The sequence below is a fragment of the Brassica napus genome, chromosome C9 (genome assembly GCF_020379485.1).
Source record: "Brassica napus cultivar Da-Ae chromosome C9, Da-Ae, whole genome shotgun sequence".
NCBI classification, from domain to species: Eukaryota; Viridiplantae; Streptophyta; class Magnoliopsida; order Brassicales; family Brassicaceae; genus Brassica; species Brassica napus.
This window is the reverse complement of record NC_063452.1, coordinates 25,501,401-25,524,790: the sequence shown is the minus strand read 5'-3', so window position 1 is coordinate 25,524,790 and position 23,390 is coordinate 25,501,401. Positions and strand designations below refer to the sequence as shown.

The window sequence follows — 23,390 nt, the reverse complement described above, 5'->3', positions numbered from 1 at the left end:
ACAAATTTGAAAAAAAAGTTCAAAAAAATTTATAAAAAGTTTGAATTTTAAAAAATATAATTCGAAAACAAAAAAAAATATTTTTTTTTGTATTTTTATTTATTTAAATAATTATTTATTATATATATAGATATAAGAGTCTTTTACCTAACGAAGAAGATATGTTTGAAAATATCTTTTTATTAATATTAGTAGAAATTTCAAGAAAGTAGTAAACATTAAAATTCTCCTTTATTTATGGGCACACATTTTCTTAGGAATTGGTCTAAACTATTGTCCTAATAATTGGTTTAAGCGGCGCCTAGGTCCTATACTTGCGGCAAATAAGTCTTAACCAAAATAATGTTAGTAGAATTTTACAAATTTATCTATTTTATTGTTTTGTATATCTAATTTTGATCTCACCAAAATAATTTTATAATTAAAGTCAAAAATTAAAATGTATTATATAAATAAAAGATATATTAAATAAATTAGTAATTCATTAACATCTACGCCTAGCCTAAACACCAAATGATTCGACTAGAGCACTTAGTTACCATCTATTGATTTTTAAACATTGTGTTTGAAATAATCAAACAAAAAAATGAACCGGTAATAAGTGAGACTTGAAAATATGATATCACTTTTTTATGAATTCACTTAAAACAAAATCATAGTTTTTTTTAACACTGAACACTTCAAGTTCAAAAAGACAACAACATAGTGTTTCCTAGATAAAATACAATAATCCACCAGTAGGTGATATAAATAACTCAAATAAGCAACCAAAATGAAACTTGCAAGAAGAAAGCTGAGAGGTCAAATTCAACAGACTGATTAAATTTGACCAAGAAGCAATGCAGCATAGAGTCAAACATATGCTTCTATACTCAAAAAGCAACGGACGAGGCCAGCACATACCTCCCACAGCTACATATGAATGAAACCGAGGATCTAGTGATACTTGTAACAATATCTCAAAAACACTTGTCAATTCTTTTATCCACAATAACGGCTTCAGAAGAAACTAACTTTTAAAGATCTGTCTCTAAAGATCAATTCCCACCAATTTTGATCTTTGATAGTCTAACGGAGAGGAAAAAAAATTTGTCACTAAAACGCAAATCGACAAAAACCACAGTCGCTCAACAAGGATCCATAAATTTGATATCTTGCATATTTAAATTGTTTTAGTCATTCATTCTTGTACATTTTGATCATTTAGGACATAATTTAGACATGTTTAGGATGCATTTCATTGCATGTCCTTATCAGGTGTTGAAGATGCAAAATGGTGAATTTGGAGCCTTTAGAGGTGCTTTGAGCTGATTTGCCCAAGTGTCCCAGTTGTCTAACGACTTCACAGCGGTTTAGTGGCCTCATCAAGAAGCCGCTGCACGTGTGGAACGGCCTTACGCAACAGTTTTCTCTAGCCGCTGGGAAATTACCCCCCTCCCTGTCCGATATCTACTTGTTGCAATGGCCAAATGACACGTCGAAAACCAGCTGCGACATTTAGAAAAATCTGCACTTCTGTTTTTACCAAATTTTTACCCAAATTATCTTTGGTCAATCCAGGCTTGTTGGGTCGACCCAGCTCGTTTTTAGGCCACTATAAATAATTTTTAGACCTAATTTTAGGGGATATCTTGTTTTCTCTCTAACCTCTTTGGAATCTTGAAGAAAGATTGAATCTTTAGTCTCTTTTCATCATACCTCTTGTGTTTGTTGGATTATCTTGATCACTAATCATGATTAACCTTCAATCATCATTGATTCTTGGGTTTATCATGTCTATTAGTGAGTAGCTACCTTTTGGATTCATGGGTTAGGATGATTAGAGTGCTTAAGTGAACATCTAGAATGGTTATTGTTAGATTTATCTATTTTTTTGCTTGTTGAGTTCTTTTAATGCTAGTGTATTGTTGGTCTCTCTAAAATAGGACTCTAGACATTTCACACCCATAAGGTGTTTGATGAAATGTCTGAGCCAACTCAACCTTGCTCTTTGCTTGCTTAACCAAAGACATTTGATGTTAGGAAAGCTTAGATAGTTAATAGACATGTTCTTAATTATTGCTTTAATGACACAAACCAAAGACATTTGATGTTTGATCAATGAAAGTAAATGAGCATTTATCTTGAAAAAGAACTTGTTTAGGATTGTTGTCTAGACTTAAGGAAATATGTTGATTGGTACCTTGCCATTATAGATTGGATCTTAGTCACTTGAAGTCACTTGAAGTAATCTCATGAGTCCAACTTTATCTTATTGATTGACACTGTGTTACTTTATTGCTTAGTGTTTTGTTACTTGAATCATATCATCTCACAAACTTGATTGTACTTAGATTAAGCATTCACCTACATTCTCTTTGGATCATAATTGCTTAGGATTGGATTGACACTCATCTATACCACTCTGATCTTAGGATTAAATAAAATCCTTATCGAAATTAAACGGAGAACCGTCGCTCCATCATGAGCCAGAAATTCTCAAAGGTCCCTTAACCCACACAAGGCTGAATCTGGAGTCACCAGTACCCACGCACAACCACTGAGACCACACTAGGAGCGAGCTAAAACCCACCCTCTCTGAGGGACTACACACTCTTCCACATCAACAATACAGAAAATGAAGGATAAATGAAGGATAAGTCGAACCTAGAGACCATGATCGAGTTTAGATACCACCATCAAGCCCAACCACATCCAAGTGCGCCATTTGAAAGAGAGTACGTCGGCGACCCAACATCTTTGTACTCCACACACGCCCTCGTTGAAACCACACCAAAGCCAAGATCTCCACATTACGAGAAAGCTGGCCTCAAGCACCACCACATCCAACCTCTACACCAGAAGAGCCACCTCTCGTCACCAAACCTTGAGCGATGGCAAACCTTCTCAGCCGTGACAAAAAGAAACTACAAACGATGGGATATAGACGATCTACAAGAAAAAAAAAGAAGTAGATCCGGCGTCTGCGCAGGCGGCGGCCCCCTGAGACGCAAGATCAGATCTGGAAACCCTAAGAGAGTCGCCCCAGACTAATATCATCTATGAGAACAAACGTGAAACCAATTTTCACATGTCATACCTTTTACTAAAATAAAGATATAAATGAAAAAAAAAATCATAGTTATGTCAAAATTTTGAACTTACATTTTGGTCCATGTAATTTTATAAGGTGATTTGGTAATACACAATTTAATTATTTACTGATATTAGTCGAAAACATTCTAAATTTGATTAGATAATGTGGTAACTAATCGCTCTATAAAATTAAATGTGTCTCTCTTTTTTTTTAGTACTGATTGGATAAGCCATGGTGTATTAAAAATGAACCCTAAACGTCACGTCTCTAAGCGTAAGTCACTTGTCTGATCGTGCTGTCCATAGAAACAACACAAAAAAATTCAGATATTTTTTATTTTCCGAAGAAAACAAAGAAGTCGCAAATGTCTTAAGATTTATCTTTTCTATTTTTTTTTAGACAAAATCCTTAAGATTTATCTAATAGTACATATGGCTGGGCAATTAAACCGAACCTGAAATTCCGAACTGAATTCGATCCGATAAAAATGAATCCGAACCGATCCGAACCCGACATTAATACCAAATACATTTTGTTTTATGGGATTTCGTGTTATGGATATTATATGTACCGAATCCAAATCCAAATGGATACCCGATAGAAAAAACATTCAAAATCCCCTAAAAAAACTTATACCAAACATGATCTCAATTCTTAATATGTATCCAAAATATATTAAACATCTAAAACAATTATCTATTACATGAAAGTAGATGGTTGAAGGTGGCGGTTGAAGCTTGAAGTTTTTAAATTTTGGTTTGTTTTCATTAAATAATGTTTCTCATTTCATGAGAACTTGGTTTTCGTTTTATGCTTTCATTTATTTAATTTTTTCTATCAATAACTATGTTTTGATTTTGAATGATCATGTTTGATGTTTCTTTCTTATTTTTGAATCAATTTTACTTATGTTTTGGTTACAAAATAGGTATTAATCATGTATTTTAAAACCGAAGAACTGATTTACTTATGTTTTGGTTACAAAATAGATACAAATTAGGTACATTTAAACCGAAGAACCGATTGGGACCCGAACCCGAAAGTACATCGGGTTGTACCGGTTCTTCGAAGATTTACTAACCCCGACCAGAACCTGATAGAACCCGAACCTATCCCGAACCGAACTTTCATATAATCCGAATGAGACTGATTTTTATAAACTCGAAAATCCGAGATCCGATTGGACAAAACCGAACCCGATTGGGACTCCGTACGCCCAATCATTAAATCTTAAACTTATAGATAACTCATAGATATTTCCAATCATTTTAATTTTAATCTTCTACAAACTGAATATGTGGTATTTCTTTTGACATGGAGTGTTTAATACTCGATACTTCAAAATGATCAATGTTTTCAATAATTCTTTTAATAAAATAAATTTGAACATTTTATTAGTTAATGCTAAATTGCAATTTAAAAATAATAGTTAAATTTATTAAATTTCTATCGGTTAAAAATTGTGAAAATACCGCAAAACAATATATTAAGAAAACTATAATATATTTTTTATGTGTAACAATGCCAAAACATACATTTCTGAAAGTGAGAAGATATGTCCAAGCTGGCTTTAATTAAAATATAACATGTGGCCCAATATAATAAAGTGTACGTGAGCATAATGTTTTTGCCAAGTTGCCAAAATAGAATGAAAATCACATTTTCATAATCCCAAAATTAACTATTGATTAATCAAATAAAATACAATTTAAAAGTAGTTTAAATATTAAAAACATATTAGGAATAAAAAGAAATGAAATTTAAAATAATTTTTGATTTCCACTATAATTAAAAATTTTAAATTAACAAGTTTTAGAACCCAAAAAAATATCAGAATGCGTATATAAATATTTCATCAATTGTTTCTATTTTTTATAATTTTTTTTATCCATAAAACTATTTATTTCATTAAGTTTGATAAATGAATAGGTAACCGAAGGAAAAAAAGGACAAAAATGGTTTATATTAAAGGGATAAATAGACTGTTTTTTCATTCTATTTTGGCAAAATTTCCTAATTTTTTTTAATATCCAAGTAAATAAAGACAACAAAGACAACCTCAATAACATAGAGCTAAAGGAAATAGATCTCAAGTTCTAACATTTTCAGGAGTTATCTATACTCTTGAGAATGGCATCATCATCTGTTCCTGTTTACTTGAAAGATGAAAACCTAACACAAGAAACAAGAGATCTACTTTCTTCTCTTCCAAGCGAGAAAGGTTGGTTAGTCAGTCAAATGTATCAATTCGAAGGAAGTTGGCAGACACAAGCTCTGGTACAAGGAATCGTGAACTGCCAGAAACACTTTGAAGCCAACGATTCCGACGTTATCCTCGCCACCCTTGCTAAATCAGGCACTACTTGGTTAAAAGCTCTTCTCTTTGCTCTCATTCACCGACACAAGTTCCCAGTTTCTGGCAAGCATCCTCTTCTAGTTACCAATCCGCACTCCCTTGTACCCTTCTTGGAAGGAGATTACTGCGTATCTCCAGAGGTCAATTTCTCCGAGTTGCCTTCTCCAAGACTCATGCAGACGCACTTAACGCATCATTCTCTGCCGGTTTCCATTAAGAGCTCGTCTTGTAAGATTGTATATTGTTGTAGAAACCCTAAGGACTTGTTTGTTTCCATATGGCATTTTGGGAGGAAACTTGCTCCAGAAGAAACAGCGGAGTACCCGATTGAAACAGCGGTTGAAGCGTTTTGTAAAGGGAAGTTTATTGGTGGACCGTTTTGGGATCATGTGTTGGAGTACTGGTACGAAAGCCGCAAGAATCCGAACAAGGTCTTGTTTGTTACATATGAGGAGCTCAAGAAGCAGACTGAGGTGGAGGTTAAGAGAATCGCGGAGTTCATTGGATGTGGTTTTACTGCTGAGGAAGAAGTGAGTGAGATTGTGAAGTTGTGTAGCTTTGAGAGTTTGAGTAGTTTGGAAGTTAATAGACAAGGAAAATTGCCAAATGGAATAGAGTCTAACGCTTTCTTTAGGAAAGGAAAGGTTGGAGCATGGAGAGATACTTTGAGTGAATCATTGGCAGAGGTTATAGATAGAGCCGCTGAAGACAAGTTTGGAGGTTCTGGTCTGAAATTTTCTTCTTGAATCAATCTTTAAGACTTGTTGTTATGTTTTCTGTTTTCGCTTTGATGATGTTTCTTCAATCTTGTGACTTTGTTGTTTTTTTCCTTGAGGGTTGAGTTTTTGTTGTTCTTCTTCTTGTACGAATAAAATGGATAATGTTTGTATTTTCTAATTTCCACCCCTATTTAAATGTCAACTGATAGTCAATAACTTCAAAATTGATGATTACAATTTGGAAATAAACATGTTTTGAAGTTACAAAAAAAAAAAAAAAAACATGTTTTGTATGATTTTTTAATATAATAGAGAAGAAAAATTGCCAAGTGGGATGGAGACTAAAGCTTTTTTTTTTATGAAAGGAGAGGTTGGAGGATGGAGAAATGCTTTGTCTGAGTCCTTGGAAAAAATGGTGATAACTTCAGTATAGACAAGGTTCAGAGAATTAAACATGTTCTTGGACTCTGAGATCTCTGTTGCGAGACTTTTAAGTATGAATGGGAAAACAAGATGTAGAAGTTTTTCTTTTGTCACAATCTTTTCATTATCGCCAGTAGTTCACATTTTGAACTAAAGTCTATAGAATCTAACAATTGTTTTCTTGTTCTTGTTATAAACTTTGGCCTTTCTTTTCTTTCTTTGTTCTTTCAGAATTCAGAAAGTACATTTTCGTGGTTCTTGTTTGTCTGTATGTTCTTATCAAGCGGTTCTATATAAAGTTATGTGGTTTATAGCATTTTGTTTGACTGGCTGAAACAATATTTGAGGAGAGGAGATAGACATAGAGCTGACAAATAGGCGGGCTGATCATGTCCAAATCCAAATGGATCATTTCCGGTCAAACCCATATATAACGCTTGCTAAAAAGGACAAGCCTAATTTCTCCATGGAAAAAGATTGGTTGGGTTATGCGGATGTAGTCGATCCAACAGTTTTAAAAGTCGAATTTTTACTTAAATCAGATTGAGTATTTTTTTGTCACCAAAACCATAAAAATGATTTTTTTTCACCAAAATCGTTTTAACGAATTTTTTTCACCAGACCATAAATTCGATTTTTTTTCTTTTTTACCAAATTGCAAAGTAAAATTTTCCGTCAGAATCACAAAATCTTGTTTTCTCAGGAAAACCGAAAAACAAATTTCCTGAAAATGAGTTTTCTCGGCAAAACCGCAAAAATGAGTTTTTACAAATCGTAAAAAAAAAGAATTTTTCCGCAGAAACCATAAATCTTATTTCCCGCCCAAACCGCAAAATTATTTTTTCGCTGAAACAAAAAAATTTGTTTTCTCCCAAAATTGCAAAAAGTAAAAATTTTCGGCAAAACCACATAACCAAGTTTTTTTAGGCAAAACTACACAACGAATTTTTCTGACAAAACAAAGTTTTTTCGCCAAAACAAAATTTTTCTGCTCCGACAAAACCGAAATAATGAGTTTTTCGGTTAAAACCATAAAACAATGTTTTTCGTTAAATCCGAAAAACATTGGTTCGTCGACACTTTGCAGGTTTGGTTACTCTCTAATCTCTCATTTAAGTAGACAACCTATGTGTGAATGCATCTTAGTAACGATTGGTATCTCTCTAATTTCTATAAATAAGCAATTTTACAGGCCGTTTGTTTCCTGTGAATGAGCATGCTATGAGAACAATAAAAAATCTCTATGTTGAAAATGAAAGAGTAATTATTTATTTGTTTCATTGTAAACGTACCAAATATGCGTAACCTTTTCTTTTGATCTCCAGACATTGATCATCAGCTGTTAATCTGATTGAGAACAGACCGTGCTTGAAGAGATATGGGAACAAGGTTTTATGGCACTTGCTGCTGTTGGTGCTACTAACATTGGGTCCATTGAGGTAAAAGTCTGATGAATAAATTGAAACTTAGCTCCCTAAGCCAACGACATTGCTGACGTTTGCTATCACAACTTTCCATCGAACCTGAACTAAGAACACACGAGCCAAAGAAGAAGCTGTTTCCTGCCGCCTCTTTGATAGTATGGAAGAAAGCATTGGTTCGTTTATCTTAATGGTTACACCTCCTCTATATCCTAATAAGTCATTTAGTTTTTTTTTTTCTGCAATTGCTTAGGTTCCAAATTTAGGTTCTAATACTATCTAAAGTAAGGTATGCTTTTCAAAAAATATATGACTTTCGCTTTGTCAACTACACAACTTTCGTTGGTCTTAGTCACCCTCAATATTATATTTCTTCCTTGCAAATGCTATTATACACGTTAACTAGACCCTGATCCGCGCGCCAGCGCGGATATGAATTTTCAACTTTTAATTATTTATTTTATTAAATGATGTATTTGTAATATTCGTTCATATTATATTCATTAAGTAAATATTTTTTTTCATCTTAAACTATCTATTTTTTACGAATGTGTGATATCATATAAAAAAATGAGTATATAGAGTTAATTAGATAATTGTAAAAACATAAATTTTCTTTCGTGTGAGATATCATATAAATAATGATCCACCCAGTTAACAAAAATCATGATTTTTTTTTATGTGTAATTTTTTTTTATTTTGACCATTTCTTTAAAACTATATTAAATTTTACATAGTTTAATTAGAATATTTTTAATATATTTACCTTTTTATTTGAAATGCAACTCAATATTTTTTTTAAAATTATAACAAAATATTTAAAAAATATTTTTAGAATTTGTTTGAAAAATATGAAAATTACATTTTAAATTAAAATTATCCTAAAATATGATAAGTTTTGATGTAAATGAAAACTTAAATTATGTCAAAAATAATTATATTCAATAATAATAACTATTTAAATTGATTATTTTTTTTAAAAAAAATACAAATTTCAAAAATATTGTTTGAAAGAAAATTCACTTATCTTTCGAATATAAAATGAAAATATTATAATTAAATAATAAAAAATATAAATAAAAACCATAAATTTAGCAAATGACAACTGAGTTATATTATGCTAAAATTTTCTTTCTAACAATTTAGAAAATGACAAATGAATTATGAGCAAATAATACCATATAATTTTTGAAAACATAGCCATTCTTAAATATTTTTTGAATAAATAATTATTTTTAAATTTAATCAACTCAAAATTATATCCGTACAATTGTGTGAGTCAAATTCTTGTTTTATTGATGCATGTTATATATATATTAGTGTTGCATATTTTAGGTAACATTTTAATGATGCACGTTTTTAAAATCTCCATTATTAAAATTATGCACGTAAGGATAACTCATGAGTTTTTTTGGTTGATTAAATGACATTATGTCCAAATTTATTTAAAAATATTTTATTAAGGTAACCGAAAAAGACAAACACTAAAATAGGAAGTTTAAATTCATTTAAGCATATTTCATTAATGTAACTGAAAAGACAAGTAATAAATTATGCAGTTTTATTCGTTTTATGATATTTCATAAATGCAACTGAAAAAGACAAGTAAAAAAATAGGGAGTTTAATTAATGAAATAAGAATATTTTCAAATGGGTACTTCTCTTTTAATAATATAGATATGGATCTTAATTTTGGTCTCAGACGTAAAACCAGAATGTAATGTCCATTCATGATCATGCTTTTAAAATAATTGCATATATTAATATATTAGATCCCTTACGTATGTTATTTTATTTTGAATAATAATATTCGTTTGGTTTTCCTTTATTAAAATTCAGTGTACGAAAACAAGTTCACTTTTTGATTAAGATAATTGTGAGTTGATGAGATGCAACTATCCATTATCAATGTATAACTCCTTTCAAAATGTAAGAACATAAGATCTTTTTTGTTGGTCAAATGAACATAATATCTATTATGATAATTTTTCACAGAATAACATATATTCAGACAAAAGGTTATAAAATATTATTCTATAAATGGTTAATTAACTAATGCATAACATGCACTTTCTTTACAATGATTGCAGGACCAATTATTCTATAAATAGTTAATTAATTTATGCATAAGTTAAAATTAACTTTTTTTACAATGATTTCAGGATCAAAGATGTAGAAATTGAAATAAATTATATCTACATACTTTTGATCAATATTTTAAGATGGAAAAAATCTAATTTATACAATTACAATAAAATGTATATTAACAATTAACTATATATTTAAATTATTGTATCAAAACGTTTAAAATAAAATAAAATATTATATAAACCCGGCGCTAACACCCCTAATTGTTTAAAATGCGTAAAACAAAAACAATGAATAATTTAAAATGATTTTATATTTTTTTAGCTACTTATATTTTTATAATAGATTGTAATATTTATAAATAAAATTAACATACAAAATATATAATCAAAATTTAAATTTAATCAAAAACTCCGGACGTAGCTCGGGCCGACCCTAGTTTGGAAATAAACATGTTTTGTTTGATTTTTTTTAATATAATAGAGAAGGAAAATTGCCAAGTGGGATGGAGACTAAAGCTTTTTTTTTTTTAGAAAAGGAGAGCTTGGAGGATGGAGAGATGCTTTGTCTGAGTCCTTGGAAAAAATGGTGATAACTTCAGTATAGACAAGGTTCAGAGAATTAAACATGTTCTTGGACTCTGAGATCTCTGTTGCGAGACTTTTAAGTATGAATGGGAAAACAAGATGTAGAAGTTTTTCTTTTGTCACAATCTTTTCTTTATCGCCAGTAGTTTACATTTTGAACTAAAGTCTATAGAATCTAACAATTGTTTTCTTGTTCTTGTTATAAACTTTGGCCTTTCTTTTTTTTCTTTGTTCTTTCAGAATTCAGAAAGTACATTTTCGTGGTTCTTGTTTGTCTGTATGTTCTTATCAAGCGGTTCTATATAAAGTTATGTGGTTTATAGCATTTTGTTTGACTGGCTGAAACAATATTTGAGGAGAGGAGATAGACATAGAGCTGACAAATAGGCGGGCTGATCATGTCGAAATCCAAATGGATCATTTCCGGTCAAACCCATATATAACGCTTGCTAAAAAGGACAAGCCTAATTTCTCCATAGAAAAAGATTGGTTGGGTTATGCGGATGTAGTCGATCCAACAGTTTTAAAAGTCGAATTTTGACTTAAATCAGATTGAGTATTTTTTTGACACCAAAACCATAAAAATGATTTTTTTTTCACCAAAATCGTTTTAACGATTTTTTTTCACCAGACCATAAATTCGATTTTTTTTTTTTTGCCAAATTGCAAAGTAAAATTTTCCGTCAGAATCACAAAATCTTGTTTTCTCAGGAAAACCGAAAAATAAGTTTTCTGAAAATGAGTTTTCTCGGCAAAACCGCAAAAATAAGTTTTTACAATTCGTAAAAAAAAAAGAATTTTTCCGCAGAAACCATAAATCTTATTTCCCGTCCAAACCGCAAAATAATTTTTTCGCTGAAACAAAAAATTTTGTTTTCTCCCAAAATTGCAAAAAATAAAATTTTTCGGCAAAACCACATAACCACGTTTTTTAGACAAACCTACACAACGAATTTTTCTGACAAAACAAAGTTTTTTCGCCAAAACAGAATTTGCCCACCCCAATAAAACTGAAATATTGAGTTTTTCTGTTAAAACCATAAAACAATGTTTTTCGTTAAATCGGAAAATCAAACATGAATTCTCTCGCAAAATCAGTAAAATTATATTTTTGCTTAACTAAAAAACTTTACAAAATTCGCCAAAATAGCAAAAGTTCATTTTCGTGGCAAAACCAGAAATTCATGTTTACGTCAAATTATCAAAATTGACCTATATGCAGCTCATATAGACATGATTGTTAATGTTTACGGTCTTTAATAAGTGTGGTCGTTAATGGACCCGGTCATTATTTATCTACAAAAGTACAAATATGAAAAATGTCCATCTAAACATGGACATTTAGATACACGGGTACCCAAGTATAGTATTGAGCTGTTTACTTGTAGAGCAAACTTCTCATTCAACACGATCTTATTATAAAAGCACACCAGCATTACCCATATAGAGCTTAAGAAAAAACATCTCATAGTTTCTAACACTTTTTTAAGATTACTCTCAGCAATGTCATCTTCATCATCATCTGTTCCTGATTACTTGAGAGATGAAAATCTGACATAAGAAACAAAAGATCTGATTTCTTCTTTTCCAAGCGAGAAAGGTTGGTTAGTGAGCCAAATGTATCAGTTCCAAGGACGTTGGCACACACAAGCGCTGCTACAAGGAATCTTGACTTGCCAAAAACACTTTGAGGCCAAAGATTCCGAAATTATCCTCGTCACCAATCCAAAATCAGGTACCACTTGGTTAAAGGCTCTTGTTTTTTGCTCTCATTAACCGACACAAGTTTCCAGTTTCTTCTTCTACTGGTGATCATCCTCTTCTTGTTACCAATCCGCACTCCCGTGTGCCTTTCTTGGAAGGAGTTTACTACGAATCTCCAGATTTCGATTTCTCCCAGTTGTCTTCTCCAAGACTCATGAACACGCACATATCACATCTTTCGCTGCCCGAGTCCGTTAAAAGCTCGTCTTGTAAGATTGTGTAGTGTTGTAGGAACCCTAAGGACATGTTTGTGTCCTTCTGGCATTTTGGGAAGAAACTTGCTCCTCAAGAAACCGCTGATTATCCTATTGAAAAAGCTGTTGAAGCGTTTTGTAAAGGGAAGTTTATTGCTGGACAATTTTGGGATCATGTGTTGGAGTATTGGTATGCGAGCCTCGAGAATCCGAACAAGGTCTTGTTGTTACATATGAGGAGCTCAAGAAGCAGACTGAAGTTGAGGTTAAGAGAATCGCTGAGTTCATTGGATGTGGTTTTACTGCTGAGGAAGAAGTGAGAGAGATTGTGAAGTTGTGTAGTTTTGAGAGTTTGAGTAGGTTGGAAGTTAATAGACAAGGGAAACTGCCAAATGGAATAGAGACTAATGCTTTCTTTAGAAAAGGAGAGATCGGAGGATGGAGAGATACTTTGAGTGAGTCCTTGGCAGATGCAATAGATAGAATCACTGAAGAGAAGTTTGGAGGTTCTGGTCTCAAATTTTCTTGTTGAATCAATTTTTAAGATTTGTTGTTCTGCTTTCATTTTCTTTTGCTTTAATGATGTTTCTTCAATCTTGTGACTTTGCTGTTTTTATGCGAGGGTTGAGTTGTTGTTGTTGTTGTACGAATAAAATGGATTGTTTGTGTTTTCTAATTTTCACCACTATTAAAATGTCATATGATAGTCAATAAACATTGATGATTACTATTTGGATCAACATGTTTTGTTTGTTTTTTATATGATGAACAGAGAAGTTTGGAATTTAATAGAGAAGGGAAATTACCAAGTGAGAGGTTGAAGGATGCAGAGATGCTTTGTCTGAGTCCTCAGAATAAAATGGATTATGCTTGTTTTTTCTAACTTGCACTAGTGAGAAACATGATCACTTTAGTATAGACATGTTCAGAGAATTAAACGTGTTCTTGCTGCTGTGGAACTTTCAAAGTGGAGGACTCTGAAATCTCTCTGTTGCACGACTTTTAAGTATGAATGGCAAAACATGATGTAGAAGTTTTTCATTATTGCCGGTAGTTTACATTTCGAACTAAAGTCTGGAATCTAACAATTGCTTTCTTGTTCTTGTCATAAAGTTTGGCCTTTCTTCTTTTTCTTTGTTCTTTCAGAATCGAGAAAGTACATTTTCATGGTTCTTGTTTGTCTGTATGTTCTTATCAAGCGGCTCTATATACTGATATACATAATTCATTGGCAGACTCGGTGCGCTAAGGCAATTTTCAAATATAATACTATACTAGATTTTTATCCGCGCTTCGAAAGCGCGAGTTTTTTCTGGTTAGTAACAATTTTAATATGAATTAGTGTTTTGGCTTTGATGTATATTATTAAGTTACAAAATTGTATTATATCAAATAAAGAAATATTCACTACAAGAAAACACAACATTAACGGTTGCGAAATTCATAGTAAGTTCGTCGTAAAATAGGCTTTACGAGGAATTAGCGAGGAAAAAAGTTTCGTCATTATTAGTTCGTCGTAACGCATATTTCGTAAACTAGCAAGAAACACACTTCGTCGTAAAGACGAAGAACATTATTCGTCGTAAAAACCACGTAACCTTTCCACGTAAGGAGGACGCTACATTTCCTCGTAAATACCTCGAAAGTAATACCTCGTAAATTACACGTAAACCCTTCCACGTAAAATACTCGTTAAGCTTTCCTCGTAGTGTTGACGTAAAAGTTTTCCTCGTAACTTCCTCGCAAACTTTCCACGTAATGTAGTCGTAATTTAGCTACGAATTTACTTTGATTTTTTATTTTCCAGAATTAAAAAATATAATAAATTATTTAATTTATTAATAAAAATATAATTTAAAAATAAACGTAAATACGAAAATATTTTATACATAAATAAGTTTTGAATTTATAATACAACCAACGAAAAGAAAAAAAATGAACTAAGGGTCGTTCATCGCCCGGTAGAAATCCTCACTCCTCCTCTCTACATCCGCCTCGTCATGTGTGCCGGATGACTCGCCTGGAATGGGATTTTGTCGTCGCATGTTCCTCAACAAGGACTCCCATTCCGGATTTGTGGCCACTACAACGTCCAAGAATTCTTCGACTCCACCCATACGAGCTGTGAACATAGATCGCGTTGAGTCCAACTCGTTACGCAGCTGAGTGACTTCATCATCCCGTCTCTGACCATAAGACGATGTCGCTCTCAGAACATCGTTGACGGAACCAATCCCCAACGTACGTCCCTTTTTCTTAGAGACAACCTTAAAAACAAAAAATAAATATTGTTAGTAAAAAGTTAAAGTTAAACTAAATGAATAATAAAAAAAATTAAAATTTAAAAAAAATTACCTCCTCATAAATCCTATCCACTTCAAGTGTGGATAAGGTGAAGGGTAGTCCGTCGGTGGACTCCTGGGTCAGCTGGGTCTGGCGGTCTTCAACCCGACCAACAAAGTCGTTGAAGATCTGCTCGGACCTAGCATCTAGAAATTGGCCCGCCTTGTTCTTGTGGGTCCTCTCGTAAAGTTTCAAAAGAGAAGAGAGTTCTCCCGTCTCTTTGGCATAAAAAAATATTTAAGAAAGTTAGAATATATTTATATAAAAAAAAATTAATTAAATCAAATATTTAATTACCATATCCAGACGGACACCGGCGTGGGGTTTTTGACCCGTAGAGTGAAGCATCGGCCCGTGGCCGTGCTCATCTACCGTCTGACGGGAGGCTGAGCAAGATTCGGCGACTCTAATGGAGTCAGGATCCCGTCAATAACGGATGAGGCCATCCCACACATCCTTGGTGAGCTCATGGGGTTTGTCACGCTCATACCCCTTCACGATTCAGTCACCCTTCCAGTTGGAGACCATGTCCAACAAGCGAGATTTCGCCTTTGTGTTAAACGCTTTCTTTACCCTCTCATTGACCCCCATGGACCAAAGGTATTTTTGCTGTAACAGAAAAAATTAAATTAAGAATTAGTTTTAAGAAACTAAAAAATCTAAATCATAAAAAATTAAAGTATATATAATTAATTAATAGTAACTTACAGCGAAAATTTTGAACCACGTCTTTCTGACGTAGATCGGCTTCTTTTTCCAGTTCGGATGTGGCTCGGAGAAGTAACCTTTGATCGTCTTGGTTACGTTCCGAGCAACACAATTGTCAACCCCAAACCTGAAAAAAAAAACAATTTTAAAGTATAAATTATTTATTATTGTTATAAAAGATTTTTTTTTAAAATGTATCGTACCACAAAGTTCCGTCCGGTCGGTCGGGGTCTAGGACTGATAAACCTTCTCTGCCTGGCTGAGCGAGAAGGTCCTCGACAGTGTACTGCGAGTAAGGAGCACTCGGCGGCACCATCAAATCGGGATGAATCCCGGCCGGCATCGGAGGAGCCATCGGAGGAGGCACCTCTGGGACATGAGCATGAGGAACCAGTGGTGCAACGAATCGAGGAACCGATGGTGCACCATAAGGAGGCGACCGAGAGACTCTCTGAGAAGACTGAGTCTCGGGGACAGTCTCCTGACCCGAAGAACCGGGAGCTGAAGAAGACGGGTCTAAACGACTACCAGGCTCACCGAACATCTCTCTGTAATGGGGAGTAAGTTTATTCTTTCGAACCGTCTGAAAAAAAATTTAATTTTTAAAATTAACATCAACAGTAATTAACAAATTCTATAATTAACAAATTTTATAAATCTAGCTGAATTCTTTATATTAACCACCTAATCAACACTAATTAACATAAAATCCATAAACCTATCTAAATTCCCTACACTAACCACCTAATCTACCCTAAACTAATAAAATTAGAGAAGAAATAGAGAGAGTACGTACCATTTCTACGAAAGAGAGAGGAAGTGGAGACGAAATGGAAGTGAGAAGCTTGCATGTATATATAAGAAATTAGTAATCGTTGTAATATTCTCGTAAAGTTACGAGGAATTCGCGAGGCCCGTATTTTTTTACGAGGAATTAGCAAGGTCCGCGTTTTGTTTCCTCGTAACGTCCTAGTTAATTTACGAGGAAAGAGCAAGGCCCACGTTTTTCTTTACGAGGAAATACAAAGGCCCGCGTTTTCCTATTACGACGTCTTTACGACGAATTTAGCTTACGTGGAATTAACGAGTCTCGCTTTCTTTATTTTTAGGATTCGTCGTAAATTCCTAGTTAGTTTACGAGGAAATAACGAGGATTATGTTATATCCCTAAAATCCGAAACCCCAAACCCCATCTTCCTTATCTTCTACTTCATATATTCCAAACCCCAAGCCCATCTTCCCTTTCTAATTCCTTAACTTATAATCTCAATCTCTTCTTTCTAATTCAAACCCCCCATTACCTTACACAAAATCAAATTATATAATTAGATTTTCATGATTAAATCCATCAAATCACATGCATTAAGTCTAAAAATCAATCATATTAAAAACAAATACATCAATCAGATACATCGACATTCTCGTCATCACTAAAAACATCATCATTTTCATTAAACTCGTCTTCAACAGTTTCGTTTGTGGCATCATCGGTAAGATCTTCGTACTCATGATTATGCAGATCAATGAGAAGGATGTCATCAATTTGTTGTTCAGGTTCCTCGACTTCATTTATCTATTCTTCTTGCAATGGTGGTTCTTCTCCACTGATGATTCGTCCACGAGGTGTAACTTTGATCACGGCTAACAAATTTATTCCCGATTCTCTCATCCGAGTGTATGGAAGGAAGCTAACTTGGTCTGCTTGTGAAGCTAAGATGAAAGGCTCGAATTTGTTGTACCTTCAAAAATAAAGACAACATATAAATGAATCATACAAATCATGTATGCCAAAAAAAGAATTTGTTGTACCTTCGTCCACCATTGACATCAACTACACCGAATTTCTTAAACCGAACACCTCTGCTGATGACGGGGTCGAACCATTCACATTTGAAGAGGACACATTTCAGCTTCAATAACCTTGGGAATTCCACTTCAATAATCTCCTGCAAGATCCCGTAGAAATTTGTTTCGCCTTTCACACATATTCCATAGTTACTGGTCACCCGGTGTCTACCATACTCATATGTGTGAAAAGTATGACCTCGTGTGAAATACATCTGTGATGTGGTGAATTTTGCAAGTGGAGCTTGAATTACTTCGTGAAATCACGTAGGGTAATATGCGTCGTCGTCATAATCAACCTGCAAAAATAGAGAGAACGTTGAAATATAGATCATGTATGAAAAAAGAGTTTGATCGATCAACCTGCAAAAATTAAGAGTTTGAGTTAATACCTGATTCTTCAACCACTTAATAAAGTGTTGATTTTTCCTTCTGTCTACGTCACTTATGGATATACCTGAGAATGTTTCTTCGACTTGAGAAACAAATAGGCTGTAAATCACATTTTATATTAATTAATCTTTGGAAATGATATAATTTAACTTATATGTGTTTAGAAGTTTCCATAAAATATGTTACCTTTCAAACTAACGCATTAATGGATCCTTGCAATTGAGTAGAATATATGTGTGTCCACTATGAGCGTCTTCTTCACTCGACCACCAAACCTCTTTCGATTTCCCACCGATTCGTCCAATCTGGCTAAAGATGTCTCGAACACCAGCAACTGCATATGTTGGCGCGACACTACCATCATCATATCTTCTTGGAGCTCTTTTCCGGGTACGTACTTTTGATGCAATGTAGTACGATGTTAAGTGAGAAGTTTCTTCCGTCAAACATACAGCAATTATAGAACCTTCAACTTTTGCGAGGTTTTTTGCTTTTCCCTTCAAATATTTCATGGCTCACTCATACCGATACATCCATCCGTAATGTACAGGTCCACGAAGCAATGCCTCATATGGGAGGTGGACGGTTAGATGCTCCATCACGTCAAAAAATCCCAGAGGAAATATCTTCTCCAAATTGCACAATAATATGGGAATGTTCTCGTGAAGTTGTTCCACGACTTCTTCTTTAAGAGTGCGTGTGCTCAGATCCCTGAAAAATGCTCAGATCCCTGAAAAATGCTCCAATGCCTTGTATACTCCAAAAACAATTAAACACATTAGTAGTCATATATTATTGCAAACTAAATCATTATAAAATTAATGCGTTATAATATACTACCTGCAAGTGCTTCATGTACGTTTGTTGGAAGTAGCTCCGCAAATGCAAAGGGAAGTAGTCGTTGTATAAAGACATGACAATCATGACTCTTCATCCCAGAGAAATTTTGACCCTTTTCAACACATCTAGAGAGATTTGAAACATACCCATCGGGAAACTTCACTTCTGATGCCACCCAGTTGAACAACACCGACTTTTTTTCTGAAGACAATCTTAATATCGGAACGAGAACTTGTCCATTGCTTTTTATATGTAACTCACTTCTTGAGAAAATATCCGGCAAGTCCAACCTCGATTTTATGTTGTCTTTTTTCTTCCATGGGACATTCAATATTGTATTCATGATGTTCTCAAAGAAATTCTTCTCTATATGCATCACATCGAGGTTGTGGCGCAGAAGAAAATCCTTCCAATATGGCAACTCCCAAAATATACTCTTCTTGTGCCAGTTGTGCCGAACACCGTAAAAATCAGGCATATTACCGGGGACATGCCAATTACCACCACAATGAACTGTTTCGTTAGCTCCGTAGTAACCGATTTGCGCTTCAATTTGTTCTCCAGTTAGATATGGAGGAGGAGTGTCTCTCACAACCCTTTTGTGCCTAAACAATTCTTGTTTCTTCGGTACGGATGGCCAATGGGAAGAAATCGACGGTGATAATCGAACCAAATTGCCTTCCTACCATTCTTCAGTTGAAACGCATCTGTCGTTCCATTACAATATGGAAAAGCTAATCTCCTATGTGTAGTCCATCCAGACAACATCCCATAGGCAGGAAAGTCACTTATGGTCCATAAAAGCATCGCTCGCATCGTAAAATTCGTCTTCGTTGAGCAGTCATACGTCCTCACCCCTGTTGACCACAAATCAGTGGTTGTAGGAAAACATCCAGAGACCTTTTTGAATGGTTCGGACCAGGTATTAATATGGTCAAGAATAAAAACTCCCGTTGTATGCACATCTCCGGTGGCAGGTTGTATGGCGTAAGAAAGACTGGCCACAATGAATATTGTCTCCCGACATTCCGAATGGACTAAATCCATCTGTGCATAATCCGAGATACACATTCCGGCTATTGCTAGCGAATTCCGGATGTACTTTGTTAAAAACTTTCCAGGCTCTTGCATCTAATGGATGAGTCATCTCACCATCCGTCTGAGTATGATCGGCATGCCATCTCATCCCTCCGGCAGTCTGCTCAGATTGGTATAATCTTTTTAATCTGTCTGTAATTGGTAGGTACCGCATCCTTTGGTACGGTACCCTATTACGTCCTCGTCCTTGCGGCTTGAATCGTGGCTTCTTGCAGAATTGACATTCTTCTAACTTCTCATCATCTTCCCAGTAGATCATTCAATTGTCGATGCAAACGTCTATCATCTCCGAAGGCAACCCAAGACTATAAATCAGTTTCTGAATCTCATAATAAGAATCAGCAGACACATTGTCTTCCGGCAAATACTCTTTAAACAAGTCTGCCCATTCATTCATGCAACTTTCAGGTAGATTGTGATCAGTTTTAATATTCATCATTCTAGCAGCCAACGACAATTTAGAGAGACCTTCTCTACAACCACTGTTAAGTGGCTGATTTGCAGCATCTAACATTTCATAAAACTTTTTTGCATCTATGTTAGGTTCTTCATCTTCATCATGAGCTACGAATGCATCAGCTACAATATCATGAACCCTATCATAATCTACCATCTGTTCCTCCTGATGGTAACTATGTTCATTATGCAAATGATGATCAACCGGTTCTTCCTGAGAATTGCTATTACTACTACTAGCTTCATTCTCATAATTATAACTTTCTCCATGTTGAAACCGGATATAGTAATTTGGCGTGAAACCTCTATTTATTAAATGGTTCCAAACATTTTCACGATTTGCCAATTTCGAATTGTTGCATTTCCGACAAGGACATAACATCTTACCGCTTTCTTGGGCGATCGGTGTGGAATCTGCTTGATGCATAAATGTCTCCAGCCCTTCAAGGTATTCTTTCGTCACTCTCCCATTAGCATCTCTGTGCATATACATCCACCTCCGCAACTCGAAAATATTCCTGGAGCCCGACATTTTTTTTTCTTTCACGTTTTTATTTTTTTCTTGTTGGTGTGTTTAAAATGATGTTCAAACGTCCATATTTATTGGAAATTTTTGAATCTGGTAGTTGAAAGTTTACTAGGAATTTACGATGAAATTTAGTTAGGTAGCCGAAACAAAAAACGTATTACAACTACAAAGTTGGTGGACTCGAAATTTTGTCGTTAAGTAAATGTAAAATATTTCCTCATAAAGTAGACGCTATTGTTACGTCGAGTTTACGAAGAAACCATTTTTCCTCGTAAAACCACGTTATGTTACGTCGTTTTTACGAGGAAATCGTTTCGTCGTTATTTTACGACGAACTAACGTTGCTTTAAAATTTTCTCGTAAGATACTCATAAAGTCGACGTAAATTTATGAGGATTAAATTTCCTCTTTAATTTTCGTCGCTATAGTTGTGTTTTCTTGTAGTGATTGTTTTTGTTGAAAATTATATAATTTATCATTTAATATATTTGAGATTTTGTATGGACACTGTGATATTAGAACATCATCTTTATACTTTATGTGCATTTTATTAAAGTTATGTTTGTTGAACTAGTGAGATATAAAATTTAATTGACAGATTTTGGGTTTAATAGTTTAGATTTTGAGGTATTTAATAGCTTTAGCAATGTTTTCATATTTGCCCCAGATCTATAATCGAACCGGTGAATCCGGTGGCCCATTTATAATCTAGTTGGGATTTAGTTAAAGTCTGAAATGTAAAATAATATCCGATAAAAAAACTAAAAACTCATCATTAACTCCGATCTGATATTGATTGTTCAGATACATAATAAAATTTGATGATATTTATAAAAAAATTGATCCAAACTTTTGATATATTTTTAGTACATGAATTTAAATAAACTATCTTATTTGTGATTCTTTAATTTTCGATAGAAATTTTACTATATCATTAAAGAAAATGGTGATGGAAAAACTAAAATTTATTGTTATAATTTAATATCCTTTTAATATTATTAGTTATAACCTATTATATTTTGTCAATTTTATTTTATTTTAAATTTAAAATTAATTTTATAATTATTATTATTTACTTATCTATTAATTTTTAGCTAAAGTCTTAATTTGGTAATAATATTAGTTAAGGAATCTGTTTTTCATGCAAATGTAATTTGAAATAAAATCTATGGTATATATTCAAAAACTGAATAGATGAATATTTTGGTATCGTTATTATCTTCTTATATTAAGTTGCAAAAATATAGGAAAAAGTCTTGTTTAGATGTAAAGTAGGGATTTGGTTTGTAGCTGAAATAATAAACTATTTTTCAACTTGTTTTGCATTTGTCAAAGTTTATTTAATGTTCTTATATATAATCGAAATACACTGACATATTCATATAATACATCTCGTAGTGATCTAAATTTTGCATGTTTAATTGAACAACTCGTAAAACTGAAAGCATATAAATATGAACAGTAATCTGGACATTAGATAATCAAATAGTATTTTTAATAATTTTAATATTTCATTTTCTTATAACCTGTTTTGGATTGAATATTGGTTTAATCTATAACTAGTAAACCAAAATATATTTTATAATTCAGTTACGTTTCGTGGCATTACCACAACCAAGAATTGTGGCTCTGTCGTCTATTTCGGCTAAACTCCGACAACTCTTATGAGAAACCAAGCGCATCATTGATTTTAGGTCTAATACTGGTCTAATTACACTTAGAAATTATTTTAACCCCTGTTCTAAAAATCTGACGTCTAGCCTAGGCGCTACGCGTCACTCTTCCACCCCGATTTATGTCAAATCGGTTTAAAAAATCGGATATCCGATTTTTTCTGCCTAGACCGCCTAAATGATCGCCTAGCCGCCTAGGCGGCCGCCTAAACTATTTTTTTATTATTTTTTATATTTATTATTTTTTAATAATATTTTTATTTCTTTATTTGATCTTAAATTTTATAAATATCATTTATATTCACAATTTTGATGAAAATTACACTATATTAAGTTTATTTATTCTATTTGTGTGTTTTATACAATCTTAAACATGAAAATGTATTAATGTTATACATAATTAAAGATTTACATGTTTTATAAAATAGTAAAAAATCTAAAAATTTCGTCCCGCATAATTTTCGAATTTTTCGTTAGGCGCTAGGCCCAACCCAACCGCCCGACTAGCGTCTAGCGCGTTCCTGAACATGGATTTTAACCAACAACAATTATGCTATTATTATGTTAAACCAAGCGCATCATTAATTTTAGTTTCGAATGTTACGTAAGAGATAGAAAATGATAAAAAAAGAATTTTCATGTTTACAACTTTCTTGGTATCATTATTCATATTTACCTTCAGACATTTTCGAAAATATTTTTTTTATTAAATAGCAAAAAGCTCTTATATTTTGTTCACTATATATATATATATAATAAATATTATTTAAATAAATAAAATATTTTTTTTTATGTTTTCTAATTATACTTTTTCAAATTCAAAATTTTGTATAATTTTTTTTATTTTCTTTTTTTCAAAATTTGTTTTCGAAAATCA

The 23,390-nt window shown here is 33.2% G+C and overlaps 1 protein-coding gene and 1 pseudogene across 1 annotated transcript; both read left to right on the top strand.

The window, feature by feature from the left end:
- The first annotated feature begins 5,066 nt into the window (after window positions 1-5,066).
- On the top strand, window positions 5,067-6,323 carry LOC125592981 (cytosolic sulfotransferase 12-like). Its single transcript, XM_048768755.1, has one exon. The coding sequence runs from the start codon at window positions 5,207-5,209 to the stop codon at window positions 6,176-6,178; it is 972 nt and encodes a 323-aa protein (XP_048624712.1). The 5' UTR covers window positions 5,067-5,206; the 3' UTR covers window positions 6,179-6,323.
- A 5,850-nt stretch (window positions 6,324-12,173) lies between these two features.
- LOC106417956 lies at window positions 12,174-14,072 on the top strand (annotated as a pseudogene).
- Window positions 14,073-23,390: the final 9,318 nt, after the last annotated feature.

Coding starts and splice junctions, on each gene's coding strand:
- LOC125592981 (XM_048768755.1), top strand. CDS start 5,207: ATGGCATCATCATCTGTTCCTGTTTACTTGAAAGATGAAAACCTAACA.